The following is a 12,928-nucleotide window of genomic DNA, read 5'->3' as shown; positions in this document are numbered from 1 at the left end:
GAGTACTGCCTGTTCTGCCTCTTGTGAGTACTGTCATGTTCTGCCTCTTGTGAGTACTGTCATGTTCTGCCTCTTGTGAGTACTGCCTGTTCTGCCTCTTGTGAGTACTGTCATGTTCTGCCTCTTGTGAGTATACTGTCATGTTCTGTCTCTTGTGAGTATACTGTCATGTTCTGCCTCTTGTGAGTACTGCCTGTTCTGCGTCTTGTGAGTACTGCCTGTTCTGCCTCTTGTGAGTACTGCCTGTTCTGCCTCTTGTGAGTACTGTCATGTTCTGCCTCTTGTGAGTACTGTCATGTTCTGCCTCTTGTGAGTACTGTCATGTTCTGCCTCTTGTGAGTACTGTCATGTTCTGCCTCTTGTGAGTACTGTCATGTTCTGCCTCTTGTGAGTACTGTCATGTTCTGCCTCTTGTGAGTACTGTCATGTTCTGCCTCTTGTGAGTACTGTCATGTTCTGCCTCTTGTGAGTACTGTCATGTTCTGCCTCTTGTGAGTACTGTCATGTTCTGCCTCTTGTGAGTACTGTCATGTTCTGCCTCTTGTGAGTACTGTCATGTTCTGCCTCTTGTGAGTACTGTCATGTTCTGCCTCTTGTGAGTACTGTCATGTTCTGCCTCTTGTGAGTACTGTCATGTTCTGCCTCTTGTGAGTACTGTCATGTTCTGCCTCTTGTGAGTACTGTCATGTTCTGCCTCTTGTGAGTACTGTCATGTTCTGCCTCTTGTGAGTACTGTCATGTTCTGCCTCTTGTGAGTACTGTCATGTTCTGCCTCTTGTGAGTACTGTCATGTTCTGTCTCTTGTGAGTATACTATCATGTTCTGTCTCTTGTGAGTACACTGTCATGTTCTGTCTCTTGTGAGTACTACCTGTTCTGTCTCTTGTGAGTACTACCTGTTCTGCCTCTTGTGAGTACTACCTGTTCTGCCTCTTGTGAGTACTACCTGTTCTGCCTCTTGTGAGTACTACCTGTTCTGCCTCTTGTGAGTACTACCTGTTCTGCCTCTTGTGAGTACTACCTGTTCTGCCTCTTGTGAGTACTACCTGTTCTGCCTCTTGTGAGTACTACCTGTTCTACCTCTTGTGAGTACTACCTGTTCTGCCTCTTGTGAGTACTACCTGTTCTGCCTCTTGTGAGTACTGTCATGTTCTGCCTCTTGTGAGTACTGTCATGTTCTGTCTCTTGTGAGTACTACCTGTTCTGCCTCTTGTGAGTACTACCTGTTCTGCCTCTTGTGAGTACTGTCATGTTCTGTCTCTTGTGAGTAGTACCTGTTCTGCCTCTTGTGAGTACTACCTGTTCTGCCTCTTGTGAGTACTACCTGTTCTGCCTCTTGTGAGTACTACCTGTTCTGCCTCTTGTGAGTACTACCTGTTCTGTCTCTTGTGAGTACTACCTGTTCTGCCTCTTGTGAGTACTACCTGTTCTGCCTCTTGTGAGTACTACCTGTTCTGCCTCTTGTGAGTACTACCTGTTCTGCCTCTTGTGAGTACTACCTGTTCTGCCTCTTGTGAGTACTACCTGTTCTGCCTCTTGTGAGTACTACCTGTTCTGCTTCTAACTTACAAGTTACAGAGTCTGTTGTTGTTGTTTTAGATTTAGCTACTCAGAATGAAGTGTCCATGTAGCACGGGCTATGGTGAGCCCGTTACAGAGTCGCTGGCAGGAGCTTATATACACCTGCGGGTGACGTCACGCTGGCGGAAAGGTGTAACTATGAGCCGACGAAGTAATGGGTAGTTAGCGTGTGTCGACCAGTCACCGGAGCACCTCGGGTGTGTGTCGGGGGTCCGTGGTGGAGCTGTCAGACGTGTGACTGGAGGCTGTGATGCTGTTGAGGGAGTAACGTAACACCTACTTACCTAGAACATTATCCACCATCCACTTTACAACCTGGGTCCAGATTCACGAAGCAGTTACGCGAGTACTTACGAACGTGTACATCTTTCCTCAATCTTTGGTTACATTTATTAAACAGTTTACAAGCATGAAAACTTGCCAATCAACTGTTGTTATTGTTATAAACAGCCTCCTGGTGCTTAGGAGCTCATTAACTGTTTAATAACTATAAACAGAGCCGCCAAAGATTGAGAAAAGATGTAGAGGTTCGTAAGAGCTTGCGTAACTGCTTCGTGAATCTGGCCCCTGGTCGGGTGCACCGAAACGAAGTGAAAATTTGTGACTCATTTCACACTGCCCAGGGTTCGAACGTGGACCTTCTCGCCTCCCAGGTAAATAGAAGTAAGTAATTATCAAAAGAAGGCACCAAACCGGGAAGGCTATGTAGCACCATCAAACACGCAAAATAATCAGAGGGCGCTAAATATCACCAAGGATGCCAATACGAGAACAAAAACGTATAAGGCAAACGATATCAAAAGTATCCGAGTCACCAAGAATTCAATCGAGGGACAGGTGACCGCGAGGGGTGGTCGGAAAGCAAGACACACGCTCGTCCTGGAAGCCAGGACATTCAAGAAGGACATGCACGACTGTAAGAGGGACAATGCAACTAGGACAATAAGGAGCAGGGCGGCGCTCCATCAAGTGACCATGGGTTAAGCGAGTATGGCCAATACGCAACCTCGCCAAAGCTGTTTCCCACTGCCGGTTACGGTGGAAGGAGGACGGCCACGAGGAAACACAACATTTAAGAGTACGTAGCTTGTTACCAGTAACAGACAACCAAGAAGCCTGCCAACGGGAAAGGACTGAGGAATGGATAACCGGGTAAAAGTCGGAATACGGAATGCCTTTACAAGAGATGGGGCAAGAGCGGACAGCTTCCTTGGCGGCAGCATCCGCACGCTCATTTAAAGACACACCAATATGGCTGGGAACCCAACAAAACTCAACCGACTTAAATTTACTGTGAACGAGAAACAGCCAATGCTAGATCTCGACAACTACTGGATGAACCGGATTAAAGGACCCGAGAGCCATGAGGGTACTACGAGAGTCAACAACAACTACAAAGGAAGACTGACAACGAGAAAGCAGGAGACGAAGAGCATAAAGAATAGCATAAAGTTCCGCTGTAAAGATGCTAGTCTCCGGAGGCAAGCGACACATATAAGTGCGATCAGGAAAAACAACAGCCAACACCGTCCGCTGACTTAGACCCATCGGTGAAGACAGAAACGGAGCAGGAGTGAGAAGAAAAGTGCTCGAGGAAAAGGCGTTTTAGAACCGTAGGAGGGGTAAAAGCTTTAGTGATAAGGGTCAAGGATGTACAAAACCGCAGAAGAGGGACCCTCCACGGGGGCAAAGAAGGAACAACACGAGGAGAAACATCAGAAATACGAACGGAAAGTGAATCCTGTAGGCGAGATAACCGGACAGAAAGAGGGAGGTGGTGAAGAGGAACAGGAACCGCAGGAGGGGTAAAAGTTAAAGCACGACAGAGGCGAGAGGAAGGATGTTGCAAGGACCGTGCAAGATAGCGAAGACAGTAGCAATCACGGCGGTCCTGGAGAGACAGGAAGCCAGTGTCAACATACAAGCTAAGGATGGGAGTCGAACGAAAGGCACCAGAACTGAGGCGCAACCCAGTATGGTGCAAAGCATCAAGACGGCGAAGAGTAGAAGGAGAAGCAGACGAGTAAGCAGGGCAACCATAATCGAGCTTAGACAGGACGAGAGAGGAATGTAAAGCAAGGAGTGCGCGCCTATCTGCCCCCCAAGAAGTATGGGACAAGACCCGAAGGAGGCTAAGGGCCTTAGAGCACTCAACACGGAGGTAAGAGATATGGGGAGACCAAGACAAACGAGTGTCAAGGAAGCCACCCCAAAAGCTTCGCGGAATCTTTGTATTCAAGGGGATGACCATAAAGGGACAAAGAGGGACGAAGAACAACCCGTTTCCGCGTAAAAGTCATGGCACAAGTCGTAGAAGTAGAGAACTTGAAGCCATGATCTGTGGCCCAAGACGACACGGCATCAATTGCAAGTTGAAGCCGGCGTTGAAGGAGAGGCGAATCATCACCCTGACAACAAAGGGTAAGATCATCGACATAGAGAGCGGAGAAGACACCAGAAGGAAGAGAGGAAAGAAGACCATTGAGGGCAACCAGAAAAATAGTGGTGCTCAGAACACTACCCTGGGGCACACCTTCGTATTGCTGAAAAGAGGGAGAGAGAGCGGTACCAAGGCGCACCCGAAAGGAACGACGAGAGAGGAAGCTGCGGAGAAAGAGAGGGAGATGACCACGAAGGCCAAAAGAATGAAGTTGAGATAGGATATGATAACGCCAAGTGGTGTCATAAGCCTTTTCCAGGTCAAAAAGGACGGCAACAACGGAGGTCTTCGCAGCAAAAGCAGTACGAATATAGACCTCCAAGTTCACCAGGACATCTGTCGTGCTGCGGCACTTGCGGAAACCAAATTGAGAAGGGGAGAGGAGGTGATGGTGTTCCAGGAACCACATCAGACGAACGTTAACCATACGTTCAAAGAGTTTGCAGACACAACTTGTGAGAGCAATAGGGCGAAAGTCCTTAGGGGAAGTACCCAGAGACCCCGGTTTGCGAACAGGGAGGACAACGGCATCGAGCCAGTCCTCAGGGACTGACGACGACTCCCAGATCCAATTATACAGACTCAGTAAATACTGAGACGTGCTTGGAGGGAGATGGCGAAGCATCTCATAATGAATACCATCGGAGCCCGCCGCCGTAGAACCGCAGAGGGCCAGGGCAGAACGAAGTTCAGAGAGAGAGAAGGGATCATTATAGGGAAGCTGAAGATGAGTGCAGAAATCTAAAGGACGAGACTCAAGGACAGGTTTACGAAGAAGGAAAGATTGGAGAAGATGAAGACCAGAGCTAACAGAAGAAAAGTGGGAACCCAGTTCGGAAGCGACCTGCAACGGGTCCGCCACAAGAGTATCATGGAGGTGAAGGACCGGTGAAACATCGGGAACGAACTTACCCGCTATCTTGCGGATACGCTTCCATATCTGGGCCAGAGGGGTTTCGGACGTAATTGTTGAGACATAAGATGCCCAACATTCACGTTTAGCCATACGGATGGCCCTACGGGCCACCGCACTCGCTTTCCGAAAGAAAAGAATCGGTTGTCTGCCTATGGCGGTGCCTCTTCCAGGCTGCACACTTACAGCGAACAGCCCGAGCACAGTCCGCATTCCACCAGGGAACGCACTTCCGTGGACCCCGGGAGGAAGAGCGAGGGATAGAGCGGAGGGCAGCGTTGAAGACAGTGTCATGAAAAAGGAGGAGAGCGCGAGAGAAGAGGCAGAAGGGAGAGGTCAGAGAGAGTCGCACTGAGGGAAAATAGGGTCCAGTCCGCCTTAGCAAACTGCCACCTAGGGAAAGAGAGGGAAGGGCGAAAAGAGAAAAAGGAAACAAGGATGGGGAAATGATCACTTCCATGGAGGTCATCAAAAACCTGCCACGTGAAATCTAAGTAAAGAGAAGAAGAGCAGAGAGAAAGATCAAGACAAGAAAGGGTGCGAGTCCGAGAGTCCAAATGAGTGGGCTCACCAGAATTCAGAAGAGACAGGGAAGAAGAGAGGAGAAACGGCTCAAGAAGGCGACCCCGGGTATTCGTCAGAACGTCACCCCAAAGAGAATGACGACAATTGAAGTCACCCAGCAGGAGCACAGGCTCCGGCAAGGAGTCTAGGAGGTGTTTCAAATCAGGAAGAGAAAGCGCGACACTCGGGGGGAGATAAATGGAACAAACAGTGTACCATTTCCCCACAAAGACACGAGCAGCAGAACAATGGAGAGGTGAAGGAAAAAGTAAAAGAACAAAGGGAACATCAGCACGAATCAAAAGAGCAGAAGAATTAGAAGGGGGGAGAGAGAAAGGAATAGCCACGAAAACGACCAGGACGAGCACCAAGCATCGGCTCCTGGAGACAGACACAAAGGGGCGAAAACCGCGAAATCAGAAGTTGGAGTTCGAGGAAATTAGCGTAATAACCTCGAACGTTCCATTGAAGAATGGACAACGACGAGAAGAGAAAGGACAAAAACAGAGAACAAGGAAGAAACAAAGGCGAAAGAGCAACAGAGCACGTTAAAGAATATCAGGGTCAGCAAAGTCAGGGTTAGGGGGCATGGGTAAACTGAGCAAAGACGGAAGGAAACGGGGAACAGATCAGAGGTGGGCGGGCGGGGTCCGGAGGAGGAAGAGGAGGAGACAACGGAGAGGAGCAGGCAAGGACAGCAGCAGGAAGAGGAGGGGTAGAAAGAGGGGAGCATACCTCAGCAAGGGCAGCAACTGAGAGGGAAGCCCCCGCTTCCCTCTCCATAGCAGGAACAGGGGGCGCAAACCTGCCCCCTGAAAAAAAAAGAAACCTCCATAGCAGGAACAGGGGGCGCAACCACCGAAATGGGAGGGGAAGGAGTGAGAGAGGCAGAAGTAGGGACCGAGGAAGAAAGCGAAACCTTCTTACCCGCCGGGGAGGAGGAAGGAGAGGAGCCAGGTTTACGCTTCTGACGTAAAGAGACAGGAGTTCCAGCAACTACGTACTGGGCAACGGATTCTAGCGTCTCAACAGGAGAAGCTGAACGAGAGCACACATGACAATAGTTTGGACAGCGATGGACATCAGCCCGCACCGACAGGCGGCAGGGAGAGTCAAGAGACGGATGGGAAGGAGGAACGGAGGGAGACGAGGAAGAAGACACAGGAGACACGACAGACCGGGTAGAAGGAAGGGGAACCCCAGACAGAAGACCAGGAGGAGGATCCTTCTGGAGAGAACCCAAAGGAACAGAGGAGGGGGCAGTGGGCGCATCAGGGTCCAAGGCCCGGAAATGGTTGCGAGTCTGAGGAAGGCGGGAAGGACGAGGAGAGGAAGAGCGCAACACGCGAGCATAAGAGATATTAGCATAAGGCGGGAGCCGGCGAACCTGGCGTCTCGCCTCAGGAAAAGATAAACGCTCCCGGTGCTACAAGTTGAGGACGGCTGCCTCAAGCTTGTAATGGACACACGCACGGGAGAAGGCAGGATGGGCCTCACCGCAGTTGAGGCAACGAGCCTGGGGAGAAGTGCACTCCGACTTAGAGTGACCTTCGCCACCACACAAAGGACAGAGAGAGACGGTCCCAGAACAGCGGAGGGCACCATGCCCAAACCTCCAGCACTTGTTGCAGAGCCGAGGAGAAGGAATGTACTCCTGGACAGAGCACCTGGCACCAGCAAGAATGACAGAGGGTGGAAGGGTCCTACCATCAAAGGTAATCTTCACAACCCGGAGGGGTTGACGGCGACTACCACGAGGGGGACGAGTAAACGTGTCCACCTGGAGAATAGAATGGCCCTGGGCAGCAAGGATATGTCGAATATCGTCGTGGCAGTCGCGCAGGTCCCGAACACCGGTCGCAACATGGGGCGGGAGCAAAATAGTGCCAACACTGGCATTCAACTGAGCGTGCTTCGAGACCCGAACAGGGGTCTCGCCAAGGCAGGATAAGGCAGCCAAGCGGGAAGCAGCATCCTGAGAAGGAGCAGCAACGACACGTTTACCGAGACGAGTGGGGTTGAAAGTAATGGAGGCATCCACGGAATCAACGAGATGTCGATGGAGGGAGAAATCGTCAGGAGGCGCAGAATCAAGAGGGAGGAGATCAAAATATTTGGCCCACGAAGCGGGACTAAACAAGGCTTGATAGGTAGCAGAACTGGAAGGAATCGAGCGAGGGTGGCCGTGACGAGGACGGCGGTGAGAACCCCCAGAGAGAGAGGGGTCAAAAGGCGCAGTAGTTACAACTAGAGAAGGAGCCGTGCCAGGGGATGAGGTAGTCACCACTGGGGGCTTGGGGCTCGACCCAACCACAGAGGAGGGAGGGGAGCCAGGGGAAGGAGTCAGAGAGGCCAAAGGAGGAGCAAGGTCGGGGCCCAATGTAGCGGAGGCTACAGAGCCCGGTCTTCCAATACGGACCGACTCGGGGGCTTGGTCGCCCACCCCACGAGCCTGAGAAGGTAAACCAGAAGCAGCCGAAACAGGGGTTATCATCATTACGAAAAGAAGAATTCATTCACGAATGTGCCCCCACACCCACCATGGAGCCACAATTAGAGGCAGGACACCCAACAAGAAGCTATCGCCGATCTTGCCGGGGCCTCCTAGGGGTGCGTCGTGAGTATACGCCCCACAAACGCCACCTTAAGAAACCGACAGTCCGTCGAGATCGGGTTCAGTGACGAAAGGGGGATTGACAATAAAAGGTTCCCCTCGCTCTCGAGCTCTCGACGTCGGGTACTACAGTTCTACAGGTGCAAGAGTATGCCTCCTCAAGCACCCGGGCGTCAAAATAGAAGAAGTCCAAGGAAAGAACCAGAACGAGCAAAAGGTCGGCAGGAAACGGCAAGCAGATAGGAGAAGAGGGGGGAGAAAAACGAAACAGAAGGAAAAGGAAAAAATGCCCAGCAGAATTGGAGAGGACGGCAGCAGGAGCACAAGGCTAGAAAAGGACAGAGGACTGTCCCAAGGAGCATCACACTCCGACAGCCGCCCACTAAGCCCCCACACGGCGACAACGAGCTGAGCGGGGAGGGGGCCAGGTAAATAGAAAGAATGCCTTAACCACTACACCACTGGGTGATGTCTTGCGAGTACTGCCTCTCTTCTTATCTTTCTCCCCATAAACCATTCTTTCCTTGTAATGAAAACTATTGCTTACGGATTTATAAAGCATTTCCTCTCCTGGTCCTGGACAGTATTGCCTCTCCTGGTCCTGGACAGTATTGCCTCTCCTGGTCCTGGACAGTATTGCCTCTCCTGGTCCTGGACAGTATTGCCTCTCCTGGTCCTGGACAATATTGCCTCTCCTGGTCCTGGACAATATTGCCTCTCCTGGTCCTGGACAGTATTGCCTCTCCTGGTCCTGGACAGTATTGCCTCTCCTGGTCCTGGACAGTATTGCCTCTCCTGGTCCTGGACAATATTGCCTCTCCTGGTCCTGGACAATATGTCAGGGAAGGGTAGGAGGATGGAGGAGTGGTGCTGTCAGGTATCCAGACCCGGCCGTGAGGACCACCCGAGGCCAGGTTAACTAACGAGGTCACCTCATCCATGATCTCAGATCCGATAAATTATTGGTTCAGTCGCGGGTGGGTGCAACTAGGATATTTCTAATGTAATATGACCGAAGACGATGTCTGGAAATCTTACCACCGCTCTTACCACTGCCCTTGACATGGTCCCTGCCAGAGTCTTTTCCACAGTCCCTGCAACAATCCCTGCCACGGACCCTGGATGTTTTCACCTTTATTGTCTTATCACCTGACCCAGTGCGGGTATAAAATCAACCAGCATTGTAAGATCTCTTCACTTGAGAATGAGCCATGGAGGTTCGAAACGTTGTGCAAATTGTATAAATAAGTGTAATACATTCTATAGTAATTCACTTCTTTTCTTCACCTTAAAATTACGAAAATGAGTTTTGGAAAACTCCTATTTCAGCTAAGCCCTGATGCTAAGAAAACAGTTAGAGGGATAGAAGCCCTAAACCAGAAAATAATAAATACAGAATATGCGGTCATATTCAATGAAACATGTTTGAAAGAAAACCTGCTGCCAGTATACACCAATATTATTATTATATATATGTATATATATATATATGCAAACAAGCCTGAATGGTCCCCAGGACTATATACGACTGAAAACTCACACCCCAGAGTTCGAGTCAGAAGTGACAGGGTTCGAGTCACTTCCGGGGTGTGAGTTTTCAGTCATATATATATATATATATATATATATATATATATATATATATATATATATATATATATATATATATATATATATATATATATATATATATATATAGATATATATATATATATATATATATGTCGTACCTAGTAGCCAGAACGCACTTCTCAGCCTACTATGAAAGGCCCGATTTGCCTAATAAGCCAAGTTTTCATGAATTAATTGTTTTTCAACTACCTAACCTACCTAACCTAACCTAACCTAACTTTTTCAGCTACCTAACCTAACATATAAAGTTAGGTTAGGTTAGGTAGGGTTGGTTAGGTTCGGTCATATATCTACGTTAATTTTAACTCCAATAAAAACAAATTTACCTCATACATAATGAAATGGGTAGCTTTATCATTTCATAAGAAAAAAATTAGAGAAAATATATTAATTCAGGAAAACTTGGCTTATTAGGCAAATCGGGCCTTGCATAGTAGGCTGAGAAGTGCGTTCTGGCTACTAGGTACGACATATATATATATATATATATATATATATATATATATATATATATATATATATATATATATATTATATATATATATATATAAGCAGGAACTATTCCCAGGGTGGACACACCAGCACCCTTACCATGTCATCAAGCCGTCCACTGAGGCCGGCGTCTTGCTGGGTAATTTGTGCAGGTTTACTGTGTTGTCTCAATGATATATTATGAAAATATACATGCATGGGTGTGGTTGGGATATATACATGGGGTGTGGTTGGGATATATACATGGGGTGTGGTTGGGATATGTGCATGGGTGCGGTTGGGATATGTGCATGGGTGTGTTTGGGGTATGTGCATGGGTGCGGTTGGGATATGTGCATGGGTGTGTTTGGGGTATGTGCATGGGTGCGGTTGGGATATGTGCATGGGTGTGTTTGGGGTATGTGCATGGGTGCGGTTGGGATATGTGCATGGGTGTGTTTGGGATATAAGTAAGAGGTGCATGACATGGGCCAATAGACCTTCTGCAGTTTCAGTGATTCTTAAATTGTGTTATATTAGTATCAAAATTAATTGGTTAAAATAAATAACGTTGAACCCGTGTAACATCTCCCCGTCCTTCCTCCAGATGAAGACTGGACCAACATGATGCTGATCTTCCGTGACTTGTATCCGCCAGCGTCTGATATCAGCTTTCTTAATTGACCCGACACAGACGTGTATCTTTTCCGACAGTTTCCAAGACGACGCAGGAGCTGAACTTGTCGTGGAAGCTGGGCGACCCTATCAAGATCTACCGAGGCCTCAAGATGCCGCAGTTCAACATCATAGACAATGAGACAGATCGATGCCACGAAGACTTCCAGATCGGTGAGTACTGCTGCTGGTGGTGCTGCTACTGCTGCTGCTGGTGCTGCTGCTGGTGCTGCTGCTGCTGAGCACTGCTACTCTAACACTGCTTGCCTAACAGTGTCGACGCCGGAGTGAGGTCTAACTCGTCATGCCCCGCATAGTAGCCCCGTTGTACCTGTTGCATTACAACTTAACTATTTTGACATCGAAATTGAATCTGGCCTTTAAGTTGTGGATGGAGGTGGCTTCCACAACTTCTTTCATCGCATTCCACGTGTTGACCCCCCCCCCACCCCCGTTCAGGGTACGAGTATTTTCCTCATGCTTTCGGATCATTTGCAAATTTCAGCTTCCAAATGTGTCCTCTTGTCCTGTCTCACCATGTGAAGAGCCAGTCCTTGTCCTCCTTATCAGCTACCCTCATTATCTTGTATGTCGTAATCATATCCTCTCTGTTCCTTCTATCCTCTCCGGTTGTGAGGTTAGTTCTACTAGCCTATTCTACTAGCTTAAGCAGTCTTAGCTCAGGCACCAATCTTGTTGCAAACCTTTGTAAGTTTTCAATTTTGGCTTTATGGTTCAGTAGTTGCGGCAACCATGCGGTGGTGGTGATTGGTGATGGTGGTGGGTAGTGGTGGTGATTGGTGGCGGTGGTGATTGGTGGCGGTGGTGATTGGTGGCGGTGGTGATTGGTGGTGGCGGTGGTGATTGGTGGCGGCGGTGGGTAGTGGCGGCGGTGGGTAGTGGCGGCGGTGGGTAGTGGCGGCGGTGGGTAGTGGCGGCGGTGGGTAGTGGCGGCGATTGGTGGACCAGCCAGAGTACAGGGACGGCGGGTGGATGGCGGGGCCCGGCCAGAGTACGCTACCTGGTATGAGAACCTTCTGCATGTACAATTACTTGGACAGAAGACATCGCAGTGTTTCTCATTAATAATATAAACCTCATGATTTACGGTGTGAACTATTCATAATCTGAAAACATGCCACTTTTTTCAGAAAACTGCAGATATTCGAGGTGAGCGCGGGTGTTTTGCACTTTATTTTTCGTGTGTTTGCGTGTGAAAGTTGGGCATCATGCTTGTATAGGAGATAGCTTAATCTTCCATATTTATAAGTCAAATCTGTCTATGATAGGTTAAAGGCGAGACGCATGGGGCTAGTCTCACCCATTTTTTTCAATAATTGCGTGTTGGGTACATGCCCAACATTGATTGGAATTAGATTAAGTGAAACAAATGCCACCCGATAACTTGCTAACGGGACCCCCACCTCACGATGAATCTTGCAATATATTAACTGGACTCAGACTTATTAATTTAAGTCCACACACACACACACACCTGTTGATTGACGGTTGAGAGGCGGGACCAAAGAGCCAGAGCTCAACCCCCGCAAGCACAAATAGGTGAGTACACACACAACTAGACACGGGGGAGAGACAATACAAAGATACTCATAAAGAGAGAGAGCCTCCAAGGAGACTGACATTCACAGACACACAACATGAGACTGATAGACAACGACAGATGAAAAGACATCAAAAGACACCACCGGGAACACCATCTAGTTCGATATAAAAAGAATTCCTTACGGTCTATCCCAGAACCGTTCTTACTTGACACCGAGGGAATATTAAATGTTAAAATCTCCACAAATCTCCGGTTAGAAATTTGGTCTGTGCTCGCCTGGCCGTTCTTACCATGAAATTACATTCAGCTCTTGGGCTCTAGTTCGGAATTTTCGTTTCATTTCCCTAGTGGATACTTATACATTCACGCTCTCGCGCACTATAAAGAGCATCATGTCTGTCTAAAGTTGGAGACCAGACGCCTTGGGTTAGCCTCACCCAGTTTGTGCAGGGCCAGTGATCTAGGGTACGGGATA

General features: G+C 48.8%; 1 protein-coding gene across 2 annotated transcripts in view; it reads left to right on the top strand.

The window, feature by feature from the left end:
* The window catches only part of LOC123769141 (glycine receptor subunit alpha-2), a 656,479-nt gene that overhangs the window by 584,717 nt on the left and 58,834 nt on the right, over window positions 1-12,928 (top strand). For both annotated transcript variants that reach the window (XM_045760093.2, XM_069309837.1), the window contains exon 6: window positions 10,929-11,063. In XM_045760093.2, the coding sequence (XP_045616049.1) occupies window positions 10,929-11,063 (135 nt within the window). The remainder of the gene's footprint in view (window positions 1-10,928; window positions 11,064-12,928) is intronic.

The sequence above is a fragment of the Procambarus clarkii genome, chromosome 66, assembly GCF_040958095.1.
Source record: "Procambarus clarkii isolate CNS0578487 chromosome 66, FALCON_Pclarkii_2.0, whole genome shotgun sequence".
Taxonomy (NCBI): Eukaryota; Metazoa; Arthropoda; class Malacostraca; order Decapoda; family Cambaridae; genus Procambarus; species Procambarus clarkii.
The sequence above is the reverse complement of the archived record's forward strand: the minus strand, read 5'-3'. Positions and strand labels throughout refer to the sequence as shown.